We start from the raw sequence: 14,384 nt of genomic DNA on the forward strand, positions 1-14,384 counted from the left end.
ACTCAAGAATTGGCTCTTCCCCACATAAGCACCATATGCAAACTGAAATTTACAGAATATCCCTCTGTATATAAGCATTTATTTTCACTATAGATATGTACCTATCTTTGTGTATTGCTTTGTATAAGCATGCAGAATAATTATGTTAAAATAAAAAATAAAAATCATCTTTGGTCTACATGTACTTGCTTCCATTGTGCATCTATGTACCTTCCATGTACTTGGATCTGTGTTTCTGTTACTTTTCTCCTGAAAAAACATATCAAATGCACTACCATATTTCTCATCCTGTACCTCTATCAATATTTTTAATATACATATACTTACCTCCTTTATTCATCTATATACTTTCAATGTACTTATAGATCTATATATTTATCACTGTCTTCCAATTTAGCATTTCCAATGCACTACCCTATTTCTCAGCCTATACTTCTCTCAATATATCTTCTAGCCCAACCTTTCTGACTCATCTCAAACTTCTTTCGACTACTCTTTCCAATGCACTAACCTATCACTCACCCTAAACATCTATCAATATATCCTCTACATCCACTCTCATTTATCCCAGACCCCATACCACTACTATGATCCCTAAAATAACCCTTTCTAGACTCTTTCCTACTCTACCCTTCCTTGCATCATCTGACACCTCATTTACTATACCGATACCCCAAAGAAACCGTTATAAACTCTTCCCTCTGGCTCTTCCCCTCCAAAAACCATTTTACTCATCCAAAAGCCTCTTCCTACTGCTATGACCAAAAAAAAATCCTTCACCCTTCTATCCCTCCACTATCCTTTTCAATCAAAATAACAGACTAACATGTTCACTTCTCAAATTCCATATTCCTCTATACTAATTCACCACTAATCCTTTATGGGTTCCAGAGTAGCGTGCTACTCGCCATTAAAGCGTTTCAACGCCCCATCAGGATTACAAGCGCTAAATAAATGCAAACCTTTTTCCCTTTTCTACTCCTCCCCAACCCTTCTCAATCCAAATAACTAACTGACATATCCACCACTCAAATTAATTTCATGTTTCACCATACTAATTCAACACTAATCCTTATGGGTTCCAGAGTAGCGGGCTACTCACCAATAAAGCGCTTCAAAACCCCATCAGGGGTAGCAAGCGCTACATAAATAACAAACCTCTTTTCCTCTTCTATTACGCCACCTACCCTTCTCTATCCAAATAACTGAATAACATATCCACCACTCAAATTACTTTATATTTCACTATACTAAGTTTAAACACTAATCCTTTACGGGTTCCGGAGTAGCATGCTACTCGCCAAAAAAGCGCTTCAACACCCATCAGGGGTGACAGGGGCTATATGAATGCAAACATTTCTTCCCCTTCTATCCCTCCGCTATCCTTCTTACTCCAAATAACTGACTAATATCCACCACTCAAATTACTTTCATATTTCACCATACTAATTCACCACTAATCCTTTATGGGTTTCTGGAGGAGCGTGCTTCAACACCCCATTAGGGGTAACAAGCGCTATATAAATACAAACCTTTTTTCCTCTTATATCCTTCTACTATCCTTCCGAATCCAAATAACTGACTAACCCATCCGGCACTTAAAAATGTACTTACATGTTTCACTATACTAATTCAACACTAATCATCTATGGGTCGCGGAGTAGCGTGCTACTGGCCAAAAAAGCGCTTTGACACCTCGTATGGGGTAGTACGCGCTATTCAAATGCAATTACAATACAATATAAACTGGATAGTTTGGCATAGAGTATTACGCCCTTAGCGATTTTCAAGAAACTTCGCAGACGATAACTGATTATTGGACGTGACATCTCTGAAAAGCAGTAGATTTCTTGCCACTCGGCTGTAAAGAATGCAACTATAAATAGTAGACAAAGACTTATTCAATTGAAATGTATTCAAAGAATTTACTGTACCTCGATTGCGCTATGTAGATATGGCCTTAGAGAAGATTTTAATAGCTGCTGGTGCCGTACGGAAGGGGCATACTTCATGCATCTGGCTTGGTGGTGCCCAGGTGCATGGGCCAATTGGAAGCATTTATTTGTAGAGCGAGGTAAAATGATCAATCAGAGAGTTGAACCCAGCGCCCTAATGGAGTAGCTGCGTAGTGTGAAAGAACTACTTGCACTAGTAAGAAAATGTATGGTAATGCCTTGCTGTTGTCAACGCGGCGAATAGTGATGTCAGTACATGGATTTAAGATCTCGCATCTGGCAACACCATGTCAGATACTCTCATTGCTATTACGCCAGTCACAGCACAGCCTGGGGATGTCTGATCGCCCTTGCAAGTATATCTACTACAATTGAAACATGATAGGAATGATGGAGGTTTTAATAATGATGCACATTAACTACATGCACAGAATTAATGGACTGCACTCTCAAAGGGCAAACTTGGGTTTGGTGAGACCGGGCGCCTCTTTATCATGCACGCATTTGGAAATAGTGCATAATTTGTATAAATTACAATTTATGAATGTTGAAATAACGTCTGATATTTTTTGCCCCTGGACTGCACTGAGAGTTGTGGCTGTTGCAATGAGCTCACTCAATTAAATATGATAATTAATTTTGTATCTGTTTATTTTTCAAGGATAAACAATCAAAAACACGCAGGTGTTGAGTCTTACTCTTAATCAACAAATGTATTATAGTAAACTTACTATCTCTGCAGTGTTTAGTTAAATCCCTTACCTTCTGTTCGCTTCAGCTGTACCACCAATACTCTGTGTGGTTAAGCTGTATCATTTACTACCTCTGGGGTTAAGCTGTATCCCTTACTCTCTCTGCAGGACTAAGCTGTAGTCCTTGCGCTTTGTGATGGGTTGAGCTGTATCACTTACTCTGCAGGGTTCGGGTCTACCCTGTACGTTCTCTGCAGGGTTTACTCTAGCAGCTTAAGCCGGGGCTTCCAGTGGGCCCAATTTGGTTGTGAACTGTGTTGCACTTGAACTTTATTGTGTGTTTACAGGCCTCTTCCGCTAGCAAGTTTTCAGAAAAACTGCTAATAAAAACACTGTAGGACAAACAATGAAAGAGGGTTGTAGGCTAGGATTGGCATGCGCAGTGAGGGAAACTGAGAAAGAGAAATAATGACAATAGGGGAAAAACAGAGAGATAGAGCGGGTAAGACAGAATAAGTAAGGATGAGAGAAAACAGATGGGTAGAAAAGTGCAACAAAGAATGTTAGGACGAAGGGAGGGTGAACAGAAGGAAAGAGTGCAAGGAAAGTTAGAAAAAAGGGGAAGGTAGGATGGAAGGTGAAAAAATTAATGAATAGATGGAAGGATAAACAGGTTGACAGATGAAAGGTCGAAAGGATGAATGGAAGATTGAAAGGCTTGACTGGTAAGTAGGTGAATGGGTGGACGGATGGAAAAATGAACAGTTCAAGAAGGATGACAGAGCAGATTGAAGAATGCATGAATATAATAATGGGTGGCTGAATGGAAAGGCAAAGGGAACAGAGGGAGAGCTGAAAAGATGCAAGGATAGAGATGGATGGCTGGATGGATGGAAGGAGGATTGAGGGGTGAAAACCTGCGCTCTTCTAAGGAAGGTCAAGTTTGCTCACTCCGCATGCTCGGTATGAGTAGAGAAACATTTTAAGTGGGAGGTGCCTTAATTTTCTAGCTACTCCCTTGGTTTACCATGTATCCCTTATTGTCTGTGGGGTTAGGGTGTATCCTTGATCCCTTCCAGGGTTCAAGTGTATCCCTTCTGCCTTAAGGGTAAGCTGTACTTCTTAATTTCTGTGGGGTTAAGCTGTACTAGTTACCGTGTCAGAAAGTTACCTGGGATTCTGGGTTCCTGGTGTTTATGGTCGGTCATCGTTGCCTCTAGTGCATCTTCAGGACTGTGGAATGGAGAAGAACAGATAGCATCATTGAATCCAAACAATGAAGACAGGCATTTCTGGAAGGAACTGCCCCAAGAGCAGTTCCTGCAGTTTCTTTACCTTTATTCAAAACCCTGCATCATTAAGCAAGAAGGGAGAACATTTTAAGAAAGTGTACTGGAATATTAAGTAGATAATTAAGCAGACAGCGATAAAGCAGGCAGTGCACCCCACTGAACTATCTTCTGATGGTTGATCATTAGTGAACTGCATTCAGTGCTAACTCAATAGTCTAAAAATATGTTTAAATAGTAGCTGTTCTGTCCATGTTCTGCAAATACCATGTGCATTTGAAACCAAGGCATAGGAATAACTGAGACACACCACGGTGTACAGTCAAATATCGAGTTTTTTATATCTATTTACATTAATATTGATTCAAAAATATAGAATGGACACAATATCGACTGGACAGAATATAGACTTAAAAAATATCGACTAGAATAGCAATAATATCGATTCCAAAATATAGATCGGACAAAATATTGAATGGACAGAATATAGACAACAAAAATATCGAATTAGAGGTAAGTTAATATCAATTTTTTAGAGTGTTTTTTATGTTACTATATGTGTGGAAAGTGTATATTTAATTTATAATTTATTTTAAATAATTAATTTTATGGTATTTTTTTGCGTAATATAAATCATTAGCCGGTTGTGGGTTTATAGGGGAATAGGGTGGGAAGTAATTTAATTATAAATAATTAAATATGGTAATTTATTTATTGGTATTTATTTTGAATTAATTGTTAATTATTTATTAATTGGTAATGAATTAAAATGTAATTGGTAATTCATTTTAATTAATTGAATAATTGATAATTATGTTAATTATATTAATTTATTTTCTGTAGCGGGTTGTGAGTTTATAGGGTGGGAAGTAATTTAATTATAATTATTTAAATATGTTATTTATTTATTGGTATATTTTTTAATTAATTGTTGATTAATTATTAATTGGAAAATAGTTAAAATAAAATTGCTAATTAATTTTAATTAATTGGTTAATTGATAATTATGTTAATTATATTAATTTATTTTCTGTAGCGGCTTGTGAGTTTATAGGGGAATAGGGTGGGAAGTAATTTAAATAAAAATAATTAAATATGTTAATTTAGTTTTTGGTATTTATTTTGATTTAATTTTTAAATAATTATTAATTGGTAATTAAGTCAAATGTAATTGGTAATTAATTTTAATTAATTGATTAATTGGTAAATAATTAAAATATAATTGGTAAATAATTTATAATTGGTAAGTAATTAAAATATAAATGGTAATTAATTTTAATTAATTGATTAAATATTAATTATGTTAATTATTTTAATTTCTTTTCAGTAGTGGGTTGTGGGTTTATAGGGGAATAGGTTGGGAAGTAATTTAATTATAAATATTAACATTGTTTAATTTATGTATTGGTTTTTGTTGTATTAATTTATTATTATTTTGTAATTGTTAATTAATATATTGTTAATTGTTGAATACTTGTATTAGTAGGTAATTTGTTTAAAAAAATAAATTATTTTTAATTTGTATTTTTAATTGATTAATTAATTTATTATAAAAAATTATTAATTATATAAAAACATATTTATTGGTAATAATATTTAATTAATTTTCATTCATATATAAAGTATTAACTTTCCCTACTGTTGCACTCTCTGGAGTGGGAATAGTAATTTTTACCCCTATGCTATCCAACGCTTTCCCTACTGTTGCACTCTCTGGAGAGGGAATATTAATTTTTTCCTCTACGCTATCCAATGCTTTCCCTACTGTTGCACTCTCTGGAGTGGGAATAGTAATTGTTACCCCTACACTATCCAACGCTTTCCCCACTGTTGCACTCACTGGAGTGGGAATAGTAATTGTTACCCCTACGCTATCCAACACTTTCCCTACTGTTGCACTCTTTGGAGTGGGAATAGTAATTTTTACCCTTACTCTATCCAGCGCTTTCCCTACTGTTGCACTCACTGGAGTGGGAATAGTAATTTTAACCCCTACGCTATCCAGCGCTTTCCCTACTGTTGCACTCACTGGTGTGGGAATAGTAATTTTAACCTCTACGCTATCCAATGCTTCCCCTACTGTTGCTCTCTCTGGAGTGGGAATAGTAATTTTTACCCCAACGCTATCCAACGCTTTCCCTACTGTTGCACTCACTGGAGTGGGAATAGTAATTGTTACCCTTACGCTATCCAACACTTTCCCTACTGTTGCCCTCTTTGGAGTGGGAATAGTAATTTTTACCCTTACGCTATCCAGCGCTTTCCCTACTGTTGCACTCACTGGTGTGGGAATAGTAATTTTAACCCCTACGCTATCCTGCGCTTTCCATACTGTTGCACTCACTGGAGTGGGAATAGTAATTTTAACCCCTACGCTATCCAACGCTTTCCCTACTATTGCACTCACTGGAGTGGGAATAGTAATTTTTATCCCTACGCTATCCAACGCTTTCCCTACTGTTGCACTCGATGGAGTGGGAATAGTAATTGTTACCCCTACGCTATCCAACGCATTCCCTACTGTTGCACTCACTGGAGTGGGAATAGTAATTTTTACCCCTACGCTGTCCAATGCTTTCCCTACTGTTGCACTCTCTGGAATGGGAATAGTAATTTTTACCCCTACGCTATCCAACGCATTCCCTACTGTTGCACTCACTGGAGTGGGAATAGTAATTTTTACCCCTACGCTATCCAACGCTTTCCCTACTGTTGCACTCACTGGAGAGGGAATAGTAAATTTTACCACTACGCTATCCAACGCTTTCCCTACTGTTGCACTCACTGGAGTGGGAATAGTAATTTTTACCCCTACGCTATCCAATGCTTTCCCTACTGTTGCACTCTCTGGAGTGGGAATAGTAATTTTTACCCCTACGCTATCCAATGTTTTCTCTACTGTTGCACTCACGTTGAAAATATTGTATATATTTTGTTAATAATATGTATATATATATACAATGCATGTTATCCATTACATATTTTATATACCTCTTGAGGCTTTCAAGTGAGATAAATGAGTAATGAGGAGGAATGATGTGTTCCCACGAACTGTGAGAAAAAAATTCAAGGTTAGGACATTATCTGAAGACTCGTGGGAACAGCTGTTGATTGAATCTACTGGCGGGTGCTGTTCGTACCTGATTAAAAGCATCACTTTATGTTGGTGTTTAGAGTGCGACTCATTGCTTAGGGCAAGTTTGGAGCATATATATATATATATATATATATCCACAATCCAGGAGAGCCCCAAAGGGAATGAAGCCTCAGACAGTCTAATAAGCTCTCATCATTTATTTGGCAATGTGCAAGCAGGCAGCTCTCAGAATACATGCATTCACAATCCTTCGCCAAACGCGTTTCAAGATATTTGCATCTCTTCTTCAGTGGCGTTAATTAAAAGAGGAAAGTCAAAGTTCATCACGCACATGTACATTTAAATCACCTGCCATAATGGGCGTGTCCGTGAGCACGGCCTTCTGGTGATTGTAGTGCAGTGTAAGTTTTTCCCGAGTGGGCTTGTTCTCCTTCTTTAAAATAAAACATAAATGTTACCCGAGTGGGTTGATGCACATTCCTGGTTGTGTCCTGCCCCGCTTTGTTCAGAGCCAACTCAAGCATCAGAGCAGCACCACCCTGGAAACGGCGCTGTCTCTGTCTGTCTCCCGTTCTTGCCAGCGCCATTCTTAGAGCTAGCACAGGCCCGCAGAACAGCGGTGGGCCTCTCTCCACGGTAGGGCAACAGCCGAAAAACATCCACAATCCAGGAGAGCCCCAAAGGGAATGAAGCCTCAGACAGTCTAATAAGCTCTCATCATTTATTTGGCAATGTGCAAGCAGGCAGCTCTCAGAATACATGCATTCACAATCCTTCGCCAAACGCGTTTCAAGATATTTGCATCTCTTCTTCAGTGGCGTTAATTAAAAGAGGAAAGTCAAAGTTCATCACGCACATGTACATTTAAATCACCTGCCATAATGGGCGTGTCCGTGAGCACGGCCTTCTGGTGATTGTAGTGCAGTGTAAGTTTTTCCCGAGTGGGCTTGTTCTCCTTCTTTAAAATAAAACATAAATGTTACCCGAGTGGGTTGATGCACATTCCTGGTTGTGTCCTGCCCCGCTTTGTTCAGAGCCAACTCAAGCATCAGAGCAGCACCACCCTGGAAACGGCGCTGTCTCTGTCTGTCTCCCGTTCTTGCCAGCGCCATTCTTAGAGCTAGCACAGGCCTGCAGAACAGCGGTGGGCCTCTCTCCACGGCCGGGCAACAGCCGAAAAACATCCACTATCCAGGAGAGCCCCAAAGGGAATGAAGCCTCAGACAGTCTAATAAGCTCTCATCATTTATTTGGCAATGTGCAAGCAGGCAGCTCTCAGAATACATGCATTCACAATCCTTCGCCAAACGCGTTTCAAGATATTTGCATCTCTTCTTCAGTGGCGTTAATTAAAAGAGGAAAGTCAAAGTTCATCACGCACATGTACATTTAAATCACCTGCCATAATGGGCGTGTCCGTGAGCACGGCCTTCTGGTGATTGTAGTGCAGTGTAAGTTTTTCCCGAGTGGGCTTGTTCTCCTTCTTTAAAATAAAACATAAATGTTACCCGAGTGGGTTGATGCACATTCCTGGTTGTGTCCTGCCCCGCTTTGTTCAGAGCCAACTCAAGCATCAGAGCAGCACCACCCTGGAAACGGCGCTGTCTCTGTCTGTCTCCCGTTCTTGCCAGCACCATTCTTAGAGCTAGCACAGGCCCGCAGAACAGCGGTGGGCCTCTCTCCACGGCCGGGCAACAGCCGAAAAACATCCACAATCCAGGAGAGCCCCAAAGGGAATGAAGCCTCAGACAGTCTAATAAGCTCTCATCATTTATTTGGCAATGTGCAAGCAGGCAGCTCTCAGAATACATGCATTCACAATCCTTCGCCAAACGCGTTTCAAGATATTTGCATCTCTTCTTCAGTGGCGTTAATTAAAAGAGGAAAGTCAAAGTTCATCACGCACATGTACATTTAAATCACCTGCCATAATGGGCGTGTCCGTGAGCACGGCCTTCTGGTGATTGTAGTGCAGTGTAAGTTTTTCCCGAGTGGGCTTGTTCTCCTTCTTTAAAATAAAACATAAATGTTACCCGAGTGGGTTGATGCACATTCCTAGTTGTGTCCTGCCCCGCTTTGTTCAGAGCCAACTCAAGCATCAGAGCAGCACCACCCTGGAAACGGCGCTGTCTCTGTCTGTCTCCCGTTCTTGCCAGCGCCATTCTTAGAGCTAGCACAGGCCCGCAGAACAGCGGTGGGCCTCTCTCCACGGCCGGGCAACAGCCGAAAAACATCCACAATCCAGGAGAGCCCCAAAGGGAATGAAGCCTCAGACAGTCTAATAAGCTCTCATCATTTTTTTGGCAATGTGCAAGCAGGCAGCTCTCAGAATACATGCATTCACAATCCTTCGCCAAACGCGTTTCAAGATATTTGCATCTCTTCTTCAGTGGCGTTAATTAAAAGAGGAAAGTCAAAGTTCATCACGCACATGTACATTTAAATCACCTGCCATAATGGGCGTGTCCGTGAGCACGGCCTTCTGGTGATTGTAGTGCAGTGTAAGTTTTTCCCGAGTGGGCTTGTTCTCCTTCTTTAAAATAAAACATAAATGTTACCCGAGTGGGTTGATGCACATTCCTGGTTGTGTCCTGCCCCGCTTTGTTCAGAGCCAACTCAAGCATCAGAGCAGCACCACCCTGGAAACGGCGCTGTCTCTGTCTGTCTCCCGTTCTTGCCAGCGCCATTCTTAGAGCTAGCACAGGCCCGCAGAACAGCGGTGGGCCTCTCTCCACGGCCGGGCAACAGCCGAAAAACATCCACAATCCAGGAGAGCCCCAAAGGGAATGAAGCCTCAGACAGTCTAATAAGCTCTCATCATTTATTTGGCAATGTGCAAGCAGGCAGCTCTCAGAATACATGCATTCACAATCCTTCGCCAAACGCGTTTCAAGATATTTGCATCTCTTCTTCAGTGGCGTTAATTAAAAGAGGAAAGTCAAAGTTCATCACGCACATGTACATTTAAATCACCTGCCATAATGGGCGTGTCCGTGAGCACGGCCTTCTGGTGATTGTAGTGCAGTGTAAGTTTTTCCCGAGTGGGCTTGTTCTCCTTCTTTAAAATAAAACATAAATGTTACCCGAGTGGGTTGATGCACATTCCTGGTTGTGTCCTGCCCCGCTTTGTTCAGAGCCAACTCAAGCATCAGAGCAGCACCACCCTGGAAACGGCGCTGTCTCTGTCTGTCTCCCGTTCTTGCCAGCGCCATTCTTAGAGCTAGCACAGGCCCGCAGAACAGCGGTGGGCCTCTCTCCACGGCCGGGCAACAGCCGAAAAACATCCACAATCCAGGAGAGCCCCAAAGGGAATGAAGCCTCAGACAGTCTAATAAGCTCTCATCATTTATTTGGCAATGTGCAAGCAGGCAGCTCTCAGAATACATGCATTCACAATCCTTCGCCAAACGCGTTTCAAGATATTTGCATCTCTTCTTCAGTGGCGTTAATTAAAAGAGGAAAGTCAAAGTTCATCACGCACATGTACATTTAAATCACCTGCCATAATGGGCGTGTCCGTGAGCACGGCCTTCTGGTGATTGTAGTGCAGTGTAAGTTTTTCCCGAGTGGGCTTGTTCTCCTTCTTTAAAATAAAACATAAATGTTACCCGAGTGGGTTGATGCACATTCCTGGTTGTGTCCTGCCCCGCTTTGTTCAGAGCCAACTCAAGCATCAGAGCAGCACCACCCTGGAAACGGCGCTGTCTCTGTCTGTCTCCCGTTCTTGCCAGCGCCATTCTTAGAGCTAGCACAGGCCCGCAGAACAGCGGTGGGCCTCTCTCCACGGCCGGGCAACAGCCGAAAAACATCCACAATCCAGGAGAGCCCCAAAGGGAATGAAGCCTCAGACAGTCTAATAAGCTCTCATCATTTATTTGGCAATGTGCAAGCAGGCAGCTCTCAGAATACATGCATTCACAATCCTTCGCCAAACGCGTTTCAAGATATTTGCATCTCTTCTTCAGTGGCGTTAATTAAAAGAGGAAAGTCAAAGTTCATCACGCACATGTACATTTAAATCACCTGCCATAATGGGCGTGTCCGTGAGCACGGCCTTCTGGTGATTGTAGTGCAGTGTAAGTTTTTCCCGAGTGGGCTTGTTCTCCTTCTTTAAAATAAAACATAAATGTTACCCGAGTGGGTTGATGCACATTCCTGGTTGTGTCCTGCCCCGCTTTGTTCAGAGCCAACTCAAGCATCAGAGCAGCACCACCCTGGAAACGGCGCTGTCTCTGTCTGTCTCCCGTTCTTGCCAGCGCCATTCTTAGAGCTAGCACAGGCCCGCAGAACAGCGGTGGGCCTCTCTCCACGGCCGGGCAACAGCCGAAAAACATCCACAATCCAGGAGAGCCCCAAAGGGAATGAAGCCTCAGACAGTCTAATAAGCTCTCATCATTTATTTGGCAATGTGCAAGCAGGCAGCTCTCAGAATACATGCATTCACAATCCTTCGCCAAACGCGTTTCAAGATATTTGCATCTCTTCTTCAGTGGCGTTAATTAAAAGAGGAAAGTCAAAGTTCATCACGCACATGTACATTTAAATCACCTGCCATAATGGGCGTGTCCGTGAGCACGGCCTTCTGGTGATTGTAGTGCAGTGTAAGTTTTTCCCGAGTGGGCTTGTTCTCCTTCTTTAAAATAAAACATAAATGTTACCCGAGTGGGTTGATGCACATTCCTGGTTGTGTCCTGCCCCGCTTTGTTCAGAGCCAACTCAAGCATCAGAGCAGCACCACCCTGGAAACGGCGCTGTCTCTGTCTGTCTCCCGTTCTTGCCAGCGCCATTCTTAGAGCTAGCACAGGCCCGCAGAACAGCGGTGGGCCTCTCTCCACGGCCGGGCAACAGCCGAAAAACATCCACAATCCAGGAGAGCCCCAAAGGGAATGAAGCCTCAGACAGTCTAATAAGCTCTCATCATTTATTTGGCAATGTGCAAGCAGGCAGCTCTCAGAATACATGCATTCACAATCCTTCGCCAAACGCGTTTCAAGATATTTGCATCTCTTCTTCAGTGGCGTTAATTAAAAGAGGAAAGTCAAAGTTCATCACGCACATGTACATTTAAATCACCTGCCATAATGGGCGTGTCCGTGAGCACGGCCTTCTGGTGATTGTAGTGCAGTGTAAGTTTTTCCCGAGTGGGCTTGTTCTCCTTCTTTAAAATAAAACATAAATGTTACCCGAGTGGGTTGATGCACATTCCTGGTTGTGTCCTGCCCCGCTTTGTTCAGAGCCAACTCAAGCATCAGAGCAGCACCACCCTGGAAACGGCGCTGTCTCTGTCTGTCTCCCGTTCTTGCCAGCGCCATTCTTAGAGCTAGCACAGGCCCGCAGAACAGCGGTGGGCCTCTCTCCACGGCCGGGCAACAGCCGAAAAACATCCACAATCCAGGAGAGCCCCAAAGGGAATGAAGCCTCAGACAGTCTAATTAGCTCTCATCATTTATTTGGCAATGTGCAAGCAGGCAGCTCTCAGAATACATGCATTCACAATCCTTCGCCAAACGCGTTTCAAGATATTTGCATCTCTTCTTCAGTGGCGTTAATTAAAAGAGGAAAGTCAAAGTTCATCACGCACATGTACATTTAAATCACCTGCCATAATGGGCGTGTCCGTGAGCACAGCCTTCTGGTGATTGTAGTGCAGTGTAAGTTTTTCCCGAGTGGGCTTGTTCTCCTTCTTTAAAATAAAACATAAATGTTACCCGAGTGGGTTGATGCACATTCCTGGTTGTGTCCTGCCCCGCTTTGTTCAGAGCCAACTCAAGCATCAGAGCAGCACCACCCTGGAAACGGCGCTGTCTCTGTCTGTCTCCCGTTCTTGCCAGCGCCATTCTTAGAGCTAGCACAGGCCCGCAGAACAGCGGTGGGCCTCTCTCCACGGCCGGGCAACAGCCGAAAAACATCCACAATCCAGGAGAGCCCCAAAGGGAATGAAGCCTCAGACAGTCTAATAAGCTCTCATCATTTATTTGGCAATGTGCAAGCAGGCAGCTCTCAGAATACATGCATTCACAATCCTTCGCCAAACGCGTTTCAAGATATTTGCATCTCTTCTTCAGTGGCGTTAATTAAAAGAGGAAAGTCAAAGTTCATCACGCACATGTACATTTAAATCACCTGCCATAATGGGCGTGTCCGTGAGCACGGCCTTCTGGTGATTGTAGTGCAGTGTAAGTTTTTCCCGAGTGGGCTTGTTCTCCTTCTTTAAAATAAAACATAAATGTTACCCGAGTGGGTTGATGCACATTCCTGGTTGTGTCCTGCCCCGCTTTGTTCAGAGCCAACTCAAGCATCAGAGCAGCACCACCCTGGAAACGGCGCTGTCTCTGTCTGTCTCCCGTTCTTGCCAGCGCCATTCTTAGAGCTAGCACAGGCCCGCAGAACAGCGGTGGGCCTCTCTCCACGGCCGGGCAACAGCCGAAAAACATCCACAATCCAGGAGAGCCCCAAAGGGAATGAAGCCTCAGACAGTCTAATAAGCTCTCATCATTTATTTGGCAATGTGCAAGCAGGCAGCTCTCAGAATACATGCATTCACAATCCTTCGCCAAACGCGTTTCAAGATATTTGCATCTCTTCTTCAGTGGCGTTAATTAAAAGAGGAAAGTCAAAGTTCATCACGCACATGTACATTTAAATCACCTGCCATAATGGGCGTGTCCGTGAGCACGGCCTTCTGGTGATTGTAGTGCAGTGTAAGTTTTTCCCGAGTGGGCTTGTTCTCCTTCTTTAAAATAAAACATAAATGTTACCCGAGTGGGTTGATGCACATTCCTGGTTGTGTCCTGCCCCGCTTTGTTCAGAGCCAACTCAAGCATCAGAGCAGCACCACCCTGGAAACGGCGCTGTCTCTGTCTGTCTCCCGTTCTTGCCAGCGCCATTCTTAGAGCTAGCACAGGCCCGCAGAACAGCGGTGGGCCTCTCTCCACGGCCGGGCAACAGCCGAAAAACATCCACAATCCAGGAGATGTCTGAGGCTTCATTCCCTTTGGGGCTCTCCTGGATTGTGGATGTTTTTCGGCTGTTGCCCGGCCGTGGAGAGAGGCCCACCGCTGTTCTGCGGGCCTGTGCTAGCTCTAAGAATGGCGCTGGCAAGAACGGGAGACAGACAGAGACAGCGCCGTTTCCAGGGTGGTGCTGCTCTGATGCTTGAGTTGGCTCTGAACAAAGCGGGGCAGGACACAACCAGGAATGTGCATCAACCCACTCGGGTAACATTTATGTTTTATTTTAAAGAAGGAGAACAAGCCCACTCGGGAAAAACTTACACTGCACTACAATCACCAGAAGGCCGTGCTCACGGACACGCCCATTATGGCAGGTGATTTAAATGTACATGTGCGTG

The 14,384-nt window shown here is 43.0% G+C and overlaps 1 protein-coding gene across 1 annotated transcript in view; it reads right to left on the minus strand.

Annotated features, from left to right (window-relative positions):
- Positions 1 to 14,384, minus strand: part of LOC147664985 (Golgi-associated RAB2 interactor protein 1A-like) — a 221,715-nt gene that overhangs the window by 16,722 nt on the left and 190,609 nt on the right. Inside the window, exon 5 of the mRNA XM_086949841.1 lies at positions 3,819 to 3,880. Within this exon, the coding sequence (XP_086805967.1) occupies positions 3,819 to 3,880 (62 nt within the window). The remainder of the gene's footprint in view (positions 1 to 3,818; positions 3,881 to 14,384) is intronic.

This window comes from Lissotriton vulgaris, unplaced genomic scaffold (genome assembly GCF_964263255.1).
Source record: "Lissotriton vulgaris unplaced genomic scaffold, aLisVul1.2 SCAFFOLD_391, whole genome shotgun sequence".
Lineage (NCBI taxonomy): Eukaryota > Metazoa > Chordata > Amphibia > Caudata > Salamandridae > Lissotriton > Lissotriton vulgaris.